The sequence below is a fragment of the Dipodomys ordii genome, unplaced genomic scaffold (genome assembly GCF_000151885.1).
Source record: "Dipodomys ordii isolate 6190 unplaced genomic scaffold, Dord_2.0 Scaffold131, whole genome shotgun sequence".
Taxonomy (NCBI): domain Eukaryota; kingdom Metazoa; phylum Chordata; class Mammalia; order Rodentia; family Heteromyidae; genus Dipodomys; species Dipodomys ordii.
The window spans coordinates 3740640-3760708 of NW_012267347.1; the positions used below are offsets into that span (position 1 = coordinate 3740640).

General features: G+C 44.2%; 1 protein-coding gene across 1 annotated transcript in view; it reads right to left on the bottom strand.

Annotated features, from left to right (window-relative positions):
* Positions 1-465: 465 nt before the first annotated feature.
* Positions 466-20069, bottom strand: part of LOC105996397 (T-lymphocyte surface antigen Ly-9-like) — a 27587-nt gene continuing 7983 nt past the window's right edge. Inside the window, exons 2-8 of the mRNA XM_013030478.1 lie at positions 14219-14436; positions 10886-11230; positions 5481-5777; positions 3356-3466; positions 2734-2855; positions 1291-1400; positions 466-809 (exon numbers count right to left, since the gene is read on the bottom strand). Of these exons, the coding sequence (XP_012885932.1) occupies positions 1317-1400; positions 2734-2855; positions 3356-3466; positions 5481-5777; positions 10886-11230; positions 14219-14291 (1032 nt within the window). The 5' untranslated portion in view covers positions 14292-14436 and the 3' untranslated portion in view covers positions 466-809; positions 1291-1316. The remainder of the gene's footprint in view (positions 810-1290; positions 1401-2733; positions 2856-3355; positions 3467-5480; positions 5778-10885; positions 11231-14218; positions 14437-20069) is intronic.

Genomic DNA, 20069 nt, shown 5'->3' on the forward strand with positions numbered 1-20069 from the left:
GTTGTTTTGTTTATTTGTTTTATTGTGAAAATACAGAAGGGTTACAATTACATGGGCCAGATAATGAATACATTTCTTATCGAGCATTGTTGCTTCCTCCTTTGTTTCTGACAAGGTATTAATAACCAGAACATACAGAATCAACAAGAATCATACAAGAACATACAAGAATCAACAAATCAATTAATAAATACACAAACCAATGAAATAAACATCTTTAAAAAGCACAAATGGAGGATAAATACATAAGAAATACTCAACATCTCTAGATAGATAGATAGATAGATAGATAGATAGATAGATAGATAGATAGATAGATAGATAGATAGAGATAGGCAAACCAAAATGGCATTGAGATTTCATCTGACTCTATTCAGGATGTCCATTATCAAAAGCACTAAGCATAAATGCTGGTGAAGGAAGAAGGAATACTCATACACTGTTGGTGAGAATGTAAACTAGTGCAGCTGCTATGGAAATTGGTATAGAACTTCCTCAGAAACTAAAAACAGAACTGACCTATAATCTAGTCATACCACTCTTGGGCATATAGCCAAAGGAATTTAAGGCGGGAATGTAGTAAAGGCCCCTGCACACTCATTCATCATGACACCATTCCCTATAGCCAAGACGTGGAAAAAATCCAAATGCCCTACAACTAATAGATGAGTGGATCCAGAAAATGTGGCACATATACACAATGCAGTATTATTCATCCATAAAGAAGAATGAAATGGATGGTACTCGAATACATCATGTTGAATGAATGTTCAGAAGGATGAGTTTTCTCTTACATGTGGATGCCATGCCTAAAAGATAAAGATACATGAATATATATATATATATACATATACATATATATATATTCTTGTAGGATATATGCATTGTAAAATACCATCGTGAAGCCCCATTGAACAATCAGCATGCACGTCACCAAAAATTACTACTACTGAAGGAAAACATATCCTGTCTGAGGTGTGGGTGCTAGTAGGAGCAGAGAAGGCAAACACAGAGGATGAAAGAGGGTGAATTTAGTCAAAATACTTGATGTACATGTGTAAAAATGGAGGCATGAAACTTGTTGAGGTTGTTTTGGAGGGGTGGGAAGAGCAGGTGGGAGAATATGGAGAAGATGTATTGTATGTATATATTGGTATGACAAAATGGAATCGCCTTGTAGGAAATAATAGATGTTAATTTAAAAAAGACGAAGGAGTCAGGTCTCAGCTCCACCTTAAGGATGGATAGCCAAAGATTCTGAGGTAAAGGGTGAGGTGAAGCCAACTTTACCAATGCCCCTCATTGCTCCAGTTTCTTCATGGTCTGGGTTCCTGGATACATGCATACGCAGTGTGGACTTGCGGAACCTGCCCATGGCCCCTGCTCCTCTCTGAGTCCTCCTATAATTCAAGTGGGTTTGAAGAGTGGTCTTGGTTAGCTTCTCAGACTCAGGGACAGGGACAGTCAAATTAGGTCCTTTGTGCCTCTCCTCCTCAACCACAAAGTTCTGGCTCTCCATCCTGTTAACTCCCACACCACCTAAAAAGTCCTTCAAAGAAACATCAGTGCAGATCTCTCTCTCTGAAGTCCAGTCTCTGCACTTGCTCTGTCCTCTGCCTTCTCCACCAACCACCCAACATCCTCATCTATTCCAGGCTCTCTCTTCTCAATGTCATCTTCCTAGATAACCTTACAACAGTTGCAAATATATATGTGCAAATAAACGCACATGCAAATATATCTGCAAATATATATCTGATCATATTCCTATTCATCCTGCTTGTTTTGCTTTATCCTTAGCACATACCCCCACTCAATATATCAGAATTTGATCATTTATTGTATCATTATCCTCCTCCTCTTAAAACACATCCTTAGTAGAGGTATCTTAATTGAGAAGGACTTTTATTGATGATTGTTCTTAACTTCTGTGGCCCAAATTAGAGTGATTTGAAGAGGATAGTATGCCCTGGTTGGTTCTCTAACAAATGTCTTTACCATCTTGAATCCCCACAGTGAGAAAAGATTTTGAAAAAATGCTGTAAAGCACCATCTCCAGGATGCTTTTTTCCCACATGTGCATGCTTGGAAACTGAGTTCCAAGGGGGTAAAGCTGAACGGGATGTCTGCCTCAGAGCTGGCTTTCCCTCCAGCTCTGCTCCCTGAGGTTCTTGTCTTTTTGTGTCCTGGGAGGACTTGCCTTTCCCAGCAGCCTCAGAGCTCCCTGAGGCTAGAGACTGAGATTCAATAGGGCATACTATCAGGGTTGGCTTTACTTGAATTGTCTTCCTCCCCTAGAGCCACTTCTGCCCTGCCCAGCTCCCAGGACCTGCTTTTGCTTCCTTTGGGTCTTGCACATCAGTTGCATCCCAACAGCCTCCTGATCACTTTGCACTCTTACTTCCCTGTGAGCCAGGTTTAACTGTCCTGGTAAGGATGCCCTCTAAGGCTCTCATCCCTGGGCTGCCCCGCCAAGCTGGTGCCCTTGCTTCATTTGGGCTCCTCCCCAAGGGATGGCCATGAAGACTGATGGGACCCTGGGTGTGGAGCCTCCCTTCCAATCACTACACTAATCCCCATGTGCTGTGGGTACACAGATACACAGACATAGGGTCCAAGGGAAGTTGCAGACCTGGAGGCTGACTGCGGAACAGAGTATGCCAGACTTCCTGGGACTCCCAACCTCTGAGTTTGAGTCAGTAAGTTGCCCTGATTTCATTCCCTCAGTTTCACCTTCCGGTCAGCCAAGAGGTTGATCTCTGCATAAAGCTCAGGTACGGCAAGCCCACTCTTTTGATCGTCAGCAGTATCCTCTGTGAGAAGGACCTGGGGAGCAGCTGTGCAGCCTCGCATGGCTGGAAAAGAAATGGACCCACTTTATGCAGAAGACCCTCAGTGCCATTGATGTGACCAACACACACCCATCAGATCCATCAAGGGCAGCGAAGGTCCCAGGGACCAGAAGCACAGGTCTTAAACCCATACTCTGTTCCTGCCACCATGCACACTGCGCTTTTTATTCTTGGATTTGGACATTAATTCGGTACAGTTTTGATTGGGGCAATTGCTCGACCACTTGAACCACAACTACACTTTCAGCTTTTTTGGTGATTAATTGGAGAAAAGTGTCTTACACTTTCATACCTAGGCTACCTATGAACCTCCATCCTCAGATCTCAGCATCCCGAATAACTAGGACTAGAGGTGTGAGCCATCCGTGGCCTTTCTCTTTGGGTAGTCAGACATATACCCACACTCAGCACCCCAGACTTTAAGCTGTCCATTGTCCCTGGGATCTCCTCAACCCACTGCCCCTCCTCCAGCCAGCCCAGACCCCAGAGTCCCCAGCACCTGCCTTTTCCAGTCTCTGTCTTCTTCCTCTTCCAGATCCATAGTCCAATCCCCAGAATCACCAACAGCACCACAGCAACCAGTCCTATCCATTTGTTCCAATGGGAACCTTGGGCTAAAGACAATTTGCTGTCAAGATCTGCCATGGTCAGGTAAGACATAGGATGGGGTCGGGGGCACGAGAAAAGATGGAGAGACTGGGGAGGATTACCCTAGCTCTAGCTCCAGGCCTGTTTCCCAGTGTGTAAATGCTGCAGCCTGCATGAATTTTCTCCCTTCTACTCTTTCTCTGTGACCTGGTCACTTCCATATTAATGCTTCTGCTGCCAGGCTTTCTGTCTAGTTTATATACAAGAACCTCAGGAAATGGTCTAGGCTGGATTGACACTGTTCACCCCTCAATCTGTCCCTCTTTTCTCCTTGCAGACTTGCAGAAGCAAAGTACATTGCAAGAGAGGGAAGGGGATGGAAGAATCTGGGGTTTCCCATATTATGCTCTTTGCTAGGATGACTCTATTTCTTTTGTTGTTGGTGGTAGTGATGATCACCGGGCTTGAACTCGGGGCCTGGGTGCACGTCCCTGAAGGCTAGTGTTCTACCACTTTGAGCCACAGTGCCACTTCTGGTTTTGTGATGGATAATTGGAGATAAGAGCTTTAAGAACTTTCCTAGCCAGGCTGCTTTTGAACACTGATTCTCAGATCTCAACCTCCTGAATAACTTGGATTATATGCATGAGCAACCAGTACCCAAATAGGATGTCTTTCTTACGGCTACAAGAAAATCCTATTCATCCTTCAAGGTCTAACACATGTGTTCCTTTCCCTGTAATGCCTTTCCCAACTCCTATAGAAGTTTCTCATTTTCTTCCATTCCTGGTTTTCTTCTCTCCTTGAACCATACTTTATATCTTGGCTTATCTATGAAGCATTTTACATCTAGCTTTACTTTTAGATATGTACTCACTCTGTGTGCTCCTGAACTAGCGTGAGGGCTTGAACTCAAAGCCTAGGCACTAGCCATGAGCCTGTCTGTCAAGGCTACCACTCTACCACTCAAGCCATAGTGCTACTTCTGGCTTTTTGCTGGTTAACTGGAGATAAGACTCTCATGGACCTTCTTGCATAGGCTGGCTTTGAACTGCAATCCTCAGTTCTCAGCCTCCTGAGTAGCTAGGATTACAAGTGTAAGCCTGTAAATATTTTTGTAATGCTTGTATTGCCACTGCTCATTGCCATGTTCCGTGTCATAGCCTAGGACTGACAGATTAACTTGAACTGCCTATGTTAATTCTCACAATAACACTATAGAATTGGTAAGATTATTATCCATCATGTAGGTAGAAAGGCTCAAAAGTTATATAGCTTCTCCAAGAAAAGATGGCCAGTGTGTGATGATGAAGTCGTACTGTATGTTTCTTGAAGATGGGTGCTTCTCTTATTTGTCATTGTGATTTTTCCCTTACTCCAACACATCATAAGTACTCAGCTCAAGAATGTGCACTTAATGTTGAATGGGTGAGTTAAGAAATGACAAGGATGAGGCTACTCAGAGGAGGACCTGCCCATGTGAGCAAGCCAAGCTCAGGAGGACATTGATGGGACAGAGCAGCTGACCCCATGAAACCGCTCCTTATTGCATCAGTCTGTTCCTGAGGAAAAGTCCTGGGAAGTGAGAATGAGTGATACTTGAGGAACTGTCGCCAGGAAGGGGACAGCTGGCATGCAGCAAAAATCCCACACATCTAACAGCATGAATGGGCCATGAATGTCAGGAGTGTGGGTGGGGTCAGGAGAAACCAAGGCTGGAACTGTGCTGAAGGATGGCCAGTCCTGACTCCTCTGTCCCTCCCTTCCCTTTGTGTGAATTCTGATCCTAGCTCCTCCATGTAGGAAAGTAGGGTGCCCACAAGCCATCCTACATTTATATTCATATATTGAGTGATTTCTGGCCTTGTGTCATGCGGATGCAGTTGCTCAGAGCAGAGGGGAATCATCAGGGCTTACCAAGTGAACAGCCTCACCATGATCCTCCTGGACATTGCCAGCCAGCCTGTGTCCTTCAGGTCTACAACTCTCCCCATTGGTGCCAGCCCATTTCCAGCTCCCTTCCTGGGAGCTCACACTTACCCATTTGTGGACAGATGCTAAGGTCTAAGGTCACATTCTTCTGGTCTGCAGGATTGCTGACCACACAGATGAGGTGGCCATTCAGCTGGCTCCGGGAAAGGCTCAGGCTTAGATTCCTGGAGTTGGGAGCTGCTGCTAGAGTTCCTCTCTGCCCCAACTCCCCACTGAAGCTTTGGTTCAGCCAGGTCACTGTCACGTTCTCTGTGGTCCCTGGGATCCAACACTCCAGGCTGACATTGCACCAGCCTGATGTGCTGGTTAATGAATGAACCAGAATTTGGGGGTAGAAGACTGGCTCTGGGTAAAAGAGGACAAAAAAAGAAACTGATCTTCAGGAATGGAGGCTCATGGGAGCCTATCAGCCACTCCCCCCTGTAAAGCACATTGATGTGAGAGGTTGTCTTTTTCTAAATACAAACCTGGTGAAGGAACCTGTCACCCACCCCAACCAGGGATCTGACCCCCTGCCCTGGGGAAGATGGCTGAGGCTCTTCCTGAAGAACCACACTCTCTGTCTACTACAAAAAGAAAAGTGAGGATCATTTTCTGGACCTAGCCCAGGCTGTCCTGACTGCCCACCACACACACACCACCAGTGTCCCCCATCATGTCCCTTTAGTGACTTCAAATTGCCCTGCTTAATGATATTCTATAACCTCAGTGGGAAAGTGGATTTGAATCTAGAACTTACATCCTTCCCACTGACCCTTACACTAAAAGGGCAAAAAGGACACGTTAAGATGCACAAGTCAGTAAGAAAGAAAGTCCTCTCTAAGAGAAATATAAAGATGTACAAAAAAGAAAGAGGGGGAAAACACATAGCCTCTTCAACTATTGGTGCTGGGAAAACTTGGCAGCCACACACAGAAAACTAAATTAAAAGTGGTGCCCAGCCTATTGCCATGCACTAACATCAACTCAAAATGGATTAAAGACCTTAATATCAAACATGAATCTCTGAAACTACTGCAGGACAGAGTTGGAGAGACACTAGAACTTATAGGCACAGGTAAGGACTTCCTGGACAGAGTCCCAGGGTCATAACAAATTGGAGAGAGACATGACAAATGGGACTACCTTAAAATCAAAAGTTTCTACACAGCTAAAGACATAGCTACCAAACTAGAAAGACAGCCAACCAATTAGGAGAAGATATTTACCAGCAATATATCAGACAAAGGCCTAATATCCAGTATATACAGGGAACTCAAGAAACTAATCCCTCCCATATCTAACGAACTAATCATCAAATTGGTAAGGGAACTAAAGAGAGACTTCTAGGAAGAAGAGATAAAAATGACAAAGAAACACATGAGGAAATGTTCATCATCCCTGTCCATAAAAGAAATGCAAATAAAAACCCTGAGATACAATCTTACCCAAGCCTATATCCTAAATTCAGACAGTGACAAATGCTGGCAGGGATGTGGAGAAAGAGGAACCCTACTACACTGCTAATGGGAATGTAAACTAATACAACCATTCTGGAAAGCAGTCTGGAAGTTCCTCAAAAAACCAAACATAGACCTTCCCTACATCCCAGCCATACCACTATTAGGCATCTACCCTGAGCAACAGGAACCAGGATCCAAGGACACATGCAGCTCCAAGTTCATTGCTGCATTATTCACAATAGCCAAGATATGGAAACAACCCAGATGCCCCACTACCACAGGTGAATGGATCCAAAAACTGTGCTACCAATATACAATGAGATATTACACAGCCATTAGAAAGGACCAAAAAATGGCATTCACGGGAAATGGATGGAACTAGAACAAATCATGTTGAGTGAAATAAGCCAAGATCAGAAAGACAAACAGCACATATTCTTCCTGATATGCAGATGTTAAATTCAAAATGTAAGGAGATATGACAACATAAACAGGACTCAAGAAACAAAGGATCTCCTGCCCCATTTGTGAAGAAATGGAAGGATGTGGAAAAAATCATATTAAGTGAAATAAGCCAGACCCAAAGAAACCATAGGTCCCATGGTTTCCCTTATTGGTAATAAATAGGAATACAAATAGGATAATCTTAGCAGATAAGCAGAATAGCTCAATAGCTAGGTACATATCACCATATAAGATGATGCTGGAAGTGGTGCTGTGGCTCAAGTGGTAAAGCAATTGCCTTGAGCTGAAAAGCACAAGGACAGCACCCAAGCCCAGAGTTCAAGCCCCATGTCCAAGCCAAAAAAAAAAAAAAGATGATGCTAAGCAACATTAATTCTAAGACATGGACACAAGAGGTTTTCTTTTGTTGTTGCTCTTAATAATCTACGTGATTTCTTTTTCCTTTTGTTTCCCCCCCTCTCCCCCCACAAGGTTTATCGCCTGTTGTCACCATATTTTAAAACAAAGGAAAAAATAAAAATTAAGTAAATATTATAAAGTAAATAGTAAATATTGAATTTTTCCAGTTGCCTTTATTAGGCATCTGTTAAGAAGATCACATGATTTTCTACCTTTCATCTATTAATTTTATTAGCATTATAGGGAATGGAGTGTGGTTCAGTCACAGAGTATATATTTTAAAGTGTATAAGGTCCTGGGTTTAGTCCTTGGTATCAAAAATAAAGAGATAAATAGTAATAGATTTCATTATACTGGTGCTCACATTAATTGAATGAGTCCAACTTGGCCATACCCAATGTGTTACTACATTCTCTATGTTCAATACCTTTTTAGAATTTTGCAGCAATATTTAAAAGTTGCATCAAGTTTTTTGAAAAATCTTTTTCTTCTTGATTGATTTCTATTAAAGACTCAGCTTTCTGGGTGCCGGTGGCTCTTGTCTATAATCCTAGTGACTCAGTACATTGAGATCTGAGGATTGTGACTCAGAGTCAACCCAGGAAGGAAAGTCCATAAGATTCCTATCTCCAATAAACAAAAAAATCCAGGGGTAGAGCTATGACTAAAGTGGTAGAGCACTAGCCTTAAGCAAAGAAGCTCAGAGACAGCTCTTAGACCCTGAGGTCAAGCCTCAGGACTAGCACCAAAAATAAAAATAAAATACTCAGTTCATTCTACTATCATAATCCATCACATCCATTCATCCTTCAAGGGACTGGGAAGGTGGCTAAGTGGTAGAGTGCTTGCCTTGCATGCATGAGGCCCTGGGTTCGATTTCTCAGCACCACATAAGCAAAAAGAAAAAAGCCGGAAGTGGTGCTGTGGCTCAAGTGGTAGAGCGCTAGCCTTGCGCTGAAGAGCTGAGGGACAGCGCCCAGACTCAGAGTTCAGGTCCCACAACTGAACTAAAAAAAAAAAAAAGAATTCTTCAAATCTGCTAGGCGCTGGTGGCTTATACCTGTAATCCTAACTACTCAGGAGACTGAGTTCTGCAGATCATGGTTCAAAGCCAGCCAGAAAACTCCTCATGAAACTCTTATCTCCAATTAACTTCTCAAAACCAACCAAACAAACAAACAAAAAAAAAAAAAAACAGAAGTGGAACTGTGGCTCAAGAGGTAGAGTGCTAGCCTTTAATACAGTAGCTCAGGGACAGCACCCAGGCCAGGATTTCAAGTCCCACAACTGAGAAAAGAAAATCTGCAATTCTATGTCCTACCCCCAAATAAACAATCCTTCCCATGGCCCATCTTCCTTAAACATAATAGCAGGCTAGAAGATGACCCCATGTAAGTTTAGCACTCTTATCTAGACCTCTGCTCCCCAAATCACTAATTAACCAGTCCTCACAGCAGAGAATAAAAAAGAGAGAGAAAGAAAGAAAGAAAGAAAAAGAGAAAGAAAGAAAAAGAAAGGAAGGAAGGAAGGAAGGGCGGGAGGGTGGGAGGGAGGGAAGGAGGGAAGGAAAGGAAGGGGGGAAGGAAAGGAAGGGGGGAGAGAGACAGACAGATACAGAGAGAGACAGAGAGCGACAGAGAGAGAGGGACTCATGGCTAACACCTGTAATCCTAACTATTCAGAAAGCTGAGATCTGGGGATAGCAGTTCAAAGGCAGCCTTGGCAGGAAAATCCATGAGGGTCTATCTCCAATAAACTACTTAGAAAACACAAGAGTAGAGCTGTGACTAAACTGGTAGAGGATTAGCCTTGAGCAAAAATGCTCTGGGACAACACCCAGGCTCTGAGTTCAAGCTCCAGGACCAACACACACACACACACAAGAATGAGTAGGAAACATACAATAGTTATCCAAGAAGCCTATAGCTAGATCTAGATAATTGTATAATTGTCACACACATACACACATGTGAATGAATGATCGCCACATGGGGAAAAATTAAAATATTATAGAATACCATGGTAAAAAATATTGTTTAGTTGAGAGAAAGAAAAAATAATTATCATTAAATGTTGGTAAAAGCTTAGTAAACAGAAGGATAAAATTAGAAAATTGTGTACATTGTAAATTACATAGAACTTTAGATCAAAGAAAACTATTAGCCTCAAAAACTGAGAGAAAATGACAATTCAAACAAGTGCATTAGGGGAAGGGAAAAAACAAATTGCTTAAATAGGGATACAGGTGGACCCATTGCAACAATGAGATGTACAAGATGCTATGTGGAAAAACAAACTTTACAAATTTGGGGGGGGGGGTAGGGGAATGTAGTTGTAGAGATGGAGGGCAGGGATGGGAGGGGAAAAACAAAGGAGGAGGCAACAATGCTTGATAAGAAATGTACTCATTACCTTGCTTATGTAATTGTAACCCCTCTGTACGGTATTTGCACAATAAAAACATTTAAAAAATTAAATTAAATTAAAAAGTGGGTTAGGGCTGGGAATGTGGCTCAGTGGTAGAGTGTTTCCTCACATGCATGAAATCCTGCGTTCAACTTCTCAGTAACACATATACAGAAAAAAACTGGAAGTGCCAGTGTGGCTCAAGTGAGAGTGCTAGCCTTGAGCAAAAAGAGAAGCTCAAGGACAGTGCCCAGGTCCAGAGTTCAAGCCCCAGGACTGGAAAAAAAAAAGTGTGTTAGCCAGGCACTGATGGCTTATGCCTCTAATCCTAGCTACTCAGAAGCTGATATCTGAAAATTGGGGTCAAAGCCAGTGTGGGCAGAAAACTCCCAGTGACTCATTTGCAATGAACTACTCAAAAACCAGTAGTGGGGCTGTTGTTCAAGCCCTAGTATGAAGAAGAAAGAAGAAGAAGGAGAAGGAGAAGGAGAAGGAAAAGAAGGAGAAGGAGAAGGAGAGGAAGAGGAAGAGGAAGAAGAAGAGGAAGAGGAAGGAGAAGAGGAAGAGGAGGAAGAGGAAGAGGAAGAAGAAGAGGAGGAGGAAGAAGAGGAAGAAGAAGAAGAAGAGGAAGATTGAAAAGACATGGGGAAAGGTAGACAGGTAAATATTAACAAAATGATTGGAAATGTGGAATGTGGCAAGTCACGTTCAGTGCCTGTTTGGGCACATCGCCATACTTACCATATACACAGAGTTTGAAGTCTTCATTCTTGATCATTCCTGAGTTCCATTGGATTTCCCCTGTATAGACTGTACTCATTTCTGTACTAAGATCCTTAATGCTCAAAAAGAATTCCTTTGTCACACTGAATCTGTTCTTGTATTTATCTTCAAAGTCATACCACTGAGGATTGGAATTATTAGGGTTCCAGATCACTATCAGTCTGCGCTCATTCTCAGGATTCCAACTCCACGCTACCCTTTGGATGTTAGGGCCCAAAGGATATTTCAGTGGCAGCTGGATAGATGCCCCCACAGTCCTGTTCAATGTACAGGAAGAGCTGGCCTCTATCACAGTCTGGAAGCCTGGTAAAGAAAAAGCTAACATTAGTAGAAGAAACTGTGGAGTGAGCAGCACAGTATAAAAACACATCACACTGATTTGGTATTTACAAAGAGAAAATCATCTCTAGTTCATGGCTGTGGAAACAAAGATGCAGAGGTATTCGTCTTGCCTACAATGTAGCAACTTTGACCCTGCTCATATTTACCACAGTCGTAGAGTCCTGTTCTTCTTCTTGGGGCAGGCACCAAACATGACCCTTGGTCTAAAAAATCTCAGAAAGCCAGGTGCCATGGCTCACACTGTAATCTAGCAATTCAGGAGGCTATGATCTGAGGATCACAGTTCAAAGAGAGGAGCAAGTGTGGGTTGAGGGAAGGCATGAAACAAGAATTTGGTGTTAGACAGGTAACTTTAGTTCCAACAGCAGTGAATAGGCCACAGGAGTTTGGTTAGATTTGGTCATGTGACCATGAGCCAATCATACTATTTGAATTCTGTCTTAAATTTTTCTGCATCCGATGAATTACCCCATCATCTTTTTTTTTTTGGTCCTTTGTGGGTCTTGAACTCTGGGCCTGAGCGCTATCCCTCAGCTCTTCAACTCAAGGCTAGTGCACTACCTCTTGAGCTACTGCGCCACTTTCAGTTTTCTGGTGGTTTATTGGAGATAAGTTTCACAGACTTTCCTGACCGGGCTGGCTTTGAACCGAGATCCTCCGATCTCAGCCTCCTGAGTAGCTAGGATTACAGGCTTGAGCCACTGTGGCCCGACTTTACCCCATCATCTTTAAACTCAGTCTCCCCACCAAGTATCAAGTTACTGACAAAATGCCAGCCCATGCTGAGAAACACTATTTACTTGGTCCAAGGATTAATTAAAAGCAGGAAGATTCAAAACCAGGAAAGCCAAGGAGATTCTCACCTTCATTAATCACCAAAAAGCTGGAGGTTTGGCTCAAGAGATAGAGTGCCTACTTTGAACACAACAAGCTAAAGGATAATGCCCAAGCAGGCCTAGAGTTCAAGCCCTAACACCAGCACAAAAATATAAAATAAAACAAAATAAAAATAAAGTCAGGCACGGGTGGCTCAGGCCTGTAATCCTAGCTACTCAGGAGGCTGAGATCTGAGAACCATGGTTCAAAGCTAGCGCAGACAGGAAAGTCAATGAGACTCTTATCTCCAATAAACCACCAGAAAACAGAAGTGGCGCTGTGGTTCAATTGGTAGAGTGTTTGACTTGAGCTGACGACCTGAGGGGCAGTGCCCAGGCCCAGAGTTCAAGCCCCAGGACCTAAATGAATAAATAAATAAATAAAAATTAAAAATAAAAAAGTACGATTCAAAAATAGGCACCCAGCTTCCATTTGCATCTGTGTCCTTCAGTATGAATCATTCTCTCTTTCGGGCACTTCAGTCACTTTGAGTTCCAGAAAGCACAAGATGTTGGTTTATTTATTTATTTATTTTGGCCAGTCCTGGGTCTTGAAATCAGAACCTGTGCACTGTCTCTGAGCTTCTTTGGTTCAAGGCTAGTGCTCTACCACTTGAGTCACAGTGCCACTTCCAGCTTTATCTGCGCATGTGGTGCTGAGGAATGGAGCCGGGGCTGCATGCATGGGAAGCAAGCTCTCAGACACTGAGCCACCTTCCCAGCCTCAGTTTTATAGATAAGCATGGATGAAAAAGCCCTACTGCCCCTCAAACAAGCAGAGCCTTTCCTAGTCATCTTCAACAAGAGATAAGACTGCTCTAAAGGAAGAGAAGAGCCCAAAACTCCAGACAAACCACCTGACACCTTACAGGCAGCAGCTGCCTGATAGGTCAGGTAGTCTGACAGGCAACAGTGGCTTGTTTAAGTGATAAAGGGGTAACCTATCTGAACCTCAGGGAACAAAGACTTACTTAATGGTCCTCAGCCATGAGTCAGTGAGAATGCTTGATGATCACGCCCATCTCTTTCCTTCTGCTCCAGTTCTCCATTTATTTAAACCTATAGCTCATGTCAGTACTCCAAAGACAGCTGATGATGCACTGAAGTGCTTGCTGTCTTCGCTGGGCTGCCTCCTAGTAAATCCCTTTTCTCGGCCCCTCACCATTATTGGAGAGTAGCCATTCCAACATGTAGAATTCTAAGAGTTTGGGGTTTGTAAATGTGTTCTTCATAAACTCAGTAGTTCCTGAATCTGCTTCACAGCCTGAAATGTGTTGACAATAACAGATTTTATGCTGGGCACTGTAGCTCAGGCCTGTAATCTTAGCTAGTCAGGAGACTGAGATCTGAGGACACTGAGATCTGAGGATCATGGTTCAAAGCCAGCCTGGGCAGGAAAGTCTGTGAAACTCTAGGCCCCAGTCTATAGTTCTTTTATCTAAGCTGATTTTCAATAAATAGGAAAGAATAACCTATGTACATAAGTGCTCCTGGTCCCTCCACTCCTCAGCCTCACCTCCTCAGAGTGTGTTTCCTGAACCTCCTAAATATCCCCTTGAGCTAGGTGTGATCGGCTTTCCCCCTTCTCTGCTGGTTGAACAAGGAATTGGTTTACAGCTGTGGAAACAGGCTCTGAAAAGGTATATCTACTGGTCCCAGGGCATACAAAGGCCCAGGGTGCATAATCAAAATGTGGCAAGACAGTAAGTCTGACTGAAGAGCTCAGCCCTTTTCAATTATAAGAAGGCTGGCAGGCAAGACAAGTCCAAGTTTGGTTCACCTGAAGCAGCATCCTTAACACACATCACACCCCTGCCATCATTAAATACAGCTGTGAGCTGTGTCTACTTATGTGAGCATACAATACTGATCACCAAATGGAGGAAGCAGGCTGGTGGAAAGTATAGGCCAGACAGACACATAAAAGACACCAGAGAGCCAAACAATGCCCTTAGGATTGCAGTCCTGAGACACTCTGAGCTCAACCCCAGCTTTCTGCCCTCCACCCCACAGCCAACTCCTCAGCCTCTGCCCAAATCACTCCCAGGGCAGCCATGCCTGCTCTGCTACTCACCCACGAAGAGAAAAACTCTCAGCAGTAAGACTTGGAGGGAGAGCCAGCAGCTTCTTCTGCCTGACAAGGCCATTGCTGTGAAGTAAAACCTTGTCTCACTGGGCACTGGTAGCTCAGAAGACCATGGTTCTAAGCCAGGAGGAGCAGAAAACTCTTCAAGACTCTCACCTCAAGCTCATCATCAAAATTCCAGAAGTAGATCTGTAGCTCAAGTTAGCCTTGAATAAAAAAGGGACGTGAGAACACAATATCCTAAATTCAAGCCCACTATCACTCACACACACACAAAAGAGGAAGAAAATCCTTAGATCGGCCTCTGCCCGTCTGCCCCCACATCCTTGTTTCCTTATGACTGGAGTCAAAGGAAACTTTAACAAACCAAAAAATCATGGATGGGGGACAAGAGAGTGATTGGGAAGTGAAGAGAATATGATCAAAATAAATTGTACACATGTGTGAAATGTCATAATGAAACACATTGTTTTTGGAACATGTAAATTTTTTTTTACAAGATGAATGAAATCCCTCTGAGGAGCCTGAGGCCTGGGTGACTCCATCTTGAGCTAGCGATCATCTTCTTAGGTATGAGTTATGCAGCCGACCATGAGCCCGGCCTGGGCATGAACAGAAGAAGCAGTTCCCAGGCAACCAGGAACAGTCCTTGGGAAAACTGCAGGCAGGTGCTGGAGGGCGTGGTGACCCAGCAGTCAGGCCACTGGTGATGTTTGAGAAAGGAACCCTGCAGATCAGCATGTATCTCCTTGAGACTCCCCTGTGGTGCGAGCCAACCAGTTTAAAGTATGTCAGCCCTTTGATCTAACCAACAACCTGTTTCTCGTCCTTTCCTGCTTCGTAGTATACCAATCATACTATAAAATTGTGTTATGATTTTCCCGCGATGTGTAAAGTAATTTGTTATAAGATGCTATGATGTATGCAAAGTCCCTGCCTTCCCTAAAAAATGTATAAAAAGTGCTATAACCCTGGGCTCTGGGCCTCTTAGGTCACTGGTTACCGAAGTTACCCAGTGCAAGGAGGAGGACGGAGCTCAAGCTTGTAATAAATGACTCTTTTGCCTTTACATTGGTCTTGGTCTCTGGTGGTCTCTGGGGGGCGGGGGGAGGTGTCTGAAGTCCAGGTCCTTCACCCCCCACAAATAGGACTTTTGTCTTACACTAGGAATAAATCATGCTGACTATGGAATGTTTGTGAAACATAGGAAATATACAGATGAATAAAATCACTTGCTACACCTCACAAAGCTAGCCACTGTAAGTATTCTTGGCTAACAACGAAGTAGACAAACTTACCCTTCTAGGAGGAAGAACTTTCCAGGTAGCCCCACCAGCTGTCAGAATAGGGCCTGGGGAATGTATTGGAATTTGGATCCGGGCAGACAAGTGGGCCTCTCTGAACCAATAACTGGAAGCTCTCAAGGAATTTTCTAGTAACAATACAAACGGAGCAGTAACAGGATGTCCTGATTTGTGCGCAACTAGAAAGGAATTGCCCACTTGGACGGAAGTTGATGTCAGCCTCCTTGACTTTGTATGTCTGATAATATGGGATTTTGTGAGGAAACAGTTTGAAGCTGGGCGCAGGTGGCTCACGCCTGTAATCCTAGCTACTCAGGAGGCTGAGATCTGAGGATCTCGGTTCAAAGGCAGCTTGGGCAGAAAAGTCCGTGAGACTCTGATCTCCAATAAACCACTAGAAAACAGAAAGTGGCCCTGCGGCTCAAGAGGTAGAGTGCTCACCTTAAGCTGAAGAGTGCAGGGACAGTGCCCCAGCCCAGAGTTCAAAGCCTGCCGCCCTCCCCCCCACACCACCACCTCACACACACAGCAAGGAACCAGTTTGTATATCAACTCAGTCTTCCCTCTCTCTGGAGCTGAACTTTTTGATGGCACTAGCCCGGTTTGGGTCACTGGCAATAAACTTGTTTATCCTTCCAAGAAAGTGGTCTTGATTTTTTTTATTTTTATTTTACTGGTCTGTGTTGCTGTAGCAGCAACTCTGGTTATGTTTCCATATACACCTTAAACTACAATATTTTTGGTTAGTTTTCAATATAAATTATTCCTCTTCAAAGTGGTCTATATGAGATGATGAATAAGTAGTATAAGAAGAAATTAGAGGCTGGGAAGGTGGCTTAGTGGTAGAGTGCTTGCCTCACATGCATAAGGCCCTGGGTTCTATTCCTTAGCACCACAGAAGCAGAAAAAGCCAGAAGGGGTGCTATGGCTCAAGTGGTAGAGCACTAGCCTTGAGCTGAAGAGCTGAGGGACAGTGCCCAGGCCCAGAGTTCAGGCCCCATCACTGACAAAAAAAAAAAGAAAATAAGTAACATTTCTCTCCGTCAAGTGTGTATGAAAGACAGCAAGAGAAGAGCTGAAAACACCAAGGCCACAGGACACTCACTCCACTCAACTCAGTTAAAGAGGACTGCTGTCTCCTGGGAACGAATATCACCTACAGACAATGGCTGAGTACTTTTTGTAGTAGGAAGACCCCTACTCAGGCAGGCAAGCCCACCTAGTCCTCCAGAGTGACAGCCCACCACAACAAAATTGTTAACAAAGAAGCAACTTTATTGAGAAGGTTCCTACACTGACCGGCCAGGGCCACAGCACAGGTTCAGGAGCTGATACTGTGACCCCAAGTGGCCCACATACTTTGGTTTTTAAAGGCAAAATTCACGAGGCCAAGCTTGGTCACGCACAGGTGACCAATGAGATTGTCACACACACAAAAGATTGCCCAGTCTTACTAGACCACACGCAGGTGGCCAATGAGGTTTCAGTTCGTCACATAATGGCTGTTTAAACCAGCCTATTACTTTTGGTTTGAATGACTCACAAATTCAACCGGTAAGGCGGAGCTAACAGAAAGCATACACAAAGGAGGAGTTTAGTAGAGTTTACCAAAAGCCCCCACAAAAGTCGGAGTTTATGATAAGCTCCCCAGGTTGTCAGTATGAGCCAGATTACAACCTAACTGTTTTATGAGTCAGTCCTTAACAGAACAATCAAGGTGGGTTAGGTTGTTAAGGGGAGGGGGACCTAGACGCATTCTTTCCATTCCAGGAACTGGGCTGGTTGGAGCCAAGGTCTAGTTAACCTTGTTTAAAGGATTTTTTTCTAAAAATCCCTAAAACCAAGGCAAAGCCTGGAAAGAAGCTGTGCCAGCTCAAGTCTCCTCTCAGGGCCTACTTCACTTTTAAAAGATTTCATTCTTACGTGGCACTGCAGGCTCATGCCTGTTCTGCTAGCTACCCTGGAGGATGAGATGTGAAGATGACAGACAGTTTGAAGCCAGCCTGGGCAGGTTGCTGAGATTGATTTATTTATTTACCAGTCCTAGGGCTTGAACTCTGGGCCTGGGCGCTGTCCCTCAGCTCTTCAGCTCAAGGCTAGCACTCTACCACTTGAGCCACAATACCACTTCTGGGTTTTCTCTTTATGCTTCTGAGGGATGGAACCCAGGGCTTCATGCATACTGTAAGGTATATTAAATAGGTAAGTTTCATTAGGTAGAGAGCACCATGTGGTATTCAGACGGGAAAAGAAGTGTATTTACCCAACTGCTGCCATAACCCCCAACATGTAGAGGCTAGGCTGAAAAGGGAGTAGAGTACCCACAACCAGACAGGACTTTTCTAGGCCACTGAAATGAAGAGGTGTGCCCAGGTGGGGGAAAAGTGTGGGCACATTGGATCTAGATGTGACCTCAGAGCCTGGGACCCTCCTACTCTCAGCTGGGAGGTATGGCTAGAGGTGGTCTAAGATGTGACCTAGCAGGAGGGGAAGGTGACAGTTTCCAGGTATGCCAGTTACCTAGGTAACACAGATACAGTTATAGAAATTTAGACAAGAAGTAGGGAGGTGTGTACACAGGGCCTGCATGGCCAGGGGCAGACCTTACACATGCTAGGCAAGCATTCTACCACTAAGCCACATTCCCAACCTTCTGAGATTCTTTTTGTTGGTGGTGGTCTTGGGCCTGAATTCTGGATCTGGGCACTGTCCCTCAGCTCTTCAGCTCAAGGCTAGTGCTCTACCACTTGATCCACTGGGCCACTTCCAGTTTTCTGGTGGTTAACTGGAGATAAGCGTCTCATGGACTTTCCTACCCAGGTTGGTTTTGAACCCAGATCCTCAGATCTCAGCCTCCTGAATAGGTATTGTGCCCAGATAAGGATCCCCAAAGACCACCAAGGAGCCGATTCCAATACAAGTACATGAGAGTCGTTTATTGCAAGATCCAGCCTGGACTCACAACCGTCCCCAACGCAGTGGATCAGAGGTGAGAACCCTCACCCTTCCTCTAGCAGGGTTTTCATAGGGTTTTTAGGGACTTCTATGGTCATTGCAACACTTAACAAATCATATCGTACCACGGGAAAATCATAAAATAAAAGAGGATGAGCGCTACCAGTGGTGGGAACCAAACAGGTACTGGGGATTGGCAGGTTCATGGGGTTGATGCTTTTCAAAATGATTGGCTAACGCAGATGGTCTGAGCCGCACAGAGTGGTCTTCAACATCCAGGAACATCTGGAACTTTGGGTTTTAACTGTCACCAGCTGATTAGCTATAGTTAGTGGAATTTACCATAAAGAGGGTTGGTTGTTCCTGGAATTTGTGCCCAAGAGGATCAAGGGGAGTTGCAGACACCTTTCCTGGATAAAATGGAATCCAAACCTAAAATTGCTATATATTGTTCAGGCTTCACACTAGGATTACAGGAGTGAGCCACCAGTGCCTGACCCCTCTGAGATTCTTATCACCAATTAACAAACAAAAAACCAGGAGTAGAAATCTGGCTTGCCATGAGCAAAAAAGCCAAGCAAGAGCACAAGGTGCTTAGTTCAAGCCCCAGTACTGCCACAAAAAGAAATAAAAAAGACTATATGAAAATTAATCTGAGGCTGGGAATGTGGCTTGGTGGTAGAGTACTTTGCCAAGCATGCATGGAGCCCTGGGTTCCACATAAACAGAAAAAGCCAGAAGTGGTGCTGTGGCTCAAGTGGTAAAGTGCTAGCCTTGAGCAAAAAAGGAAGCTCAGAGACAGTGCCCAGGCTTTGAGTTCAAGCCCCAGGACTGGCAAAAACAAACAACAAAAATGAAAATGAATCTGCCTGGCTACTCTTAAAATTAACAATAACCCTTACTCTAAATGCATCCTGAAACTTGAAGTATTAGCAATATTGTATGATGTCATCACAAACCATAAGATAGGAAAATAATTCATGGATGTAGATAGCTCATAATTTAAAGATACTTTTGGTGTATGCTTTTGTTAGCAAAATGAGCTCTCTTCCCAAGCTTAGCCCACTCCCTCCCCTCTCCACAGCTTAGCATGCTCCTTTCCTAGGCAACACCAGGCCCATTTAGTAAAGGCAGCAAATAATCAGCTTCCAACCCCCTTTACCTTGGGATGGCACTTCTCTGGAGCAACTACCACCACATAAGGCAACAAGAGCCCCTTAGAGTGGCCTTCAGGTCTGGGCAGCTGCAGGACCCTTATCTACTATTGGCAGCAGCCATAAATCCTAGTCTGCCATGATGAAGACCCTGGCCCTCACGTCCACACCAGAATCTCTGCCTCCTAGCCCCTTCTAGCCCCTCCTAAACTTCCTAGGTTATATAGGTCACCCCAGACAATAGCCGGTGCTTCTTCTCACTTCTCCCTTCTGAGGAGGAGTCTTGCTGGGGCCCTCTTTCCTGGCAATAAGACTTTCTTCATTCTCTGTACCTGGATGTCTGCGTGATTTTGTCAAAGTCTAATTAATCTTTCAGCTTTAAACTATGGAAGTCAAAAAAGGAAGGAAGGAAGGAAGGAAGGAAGG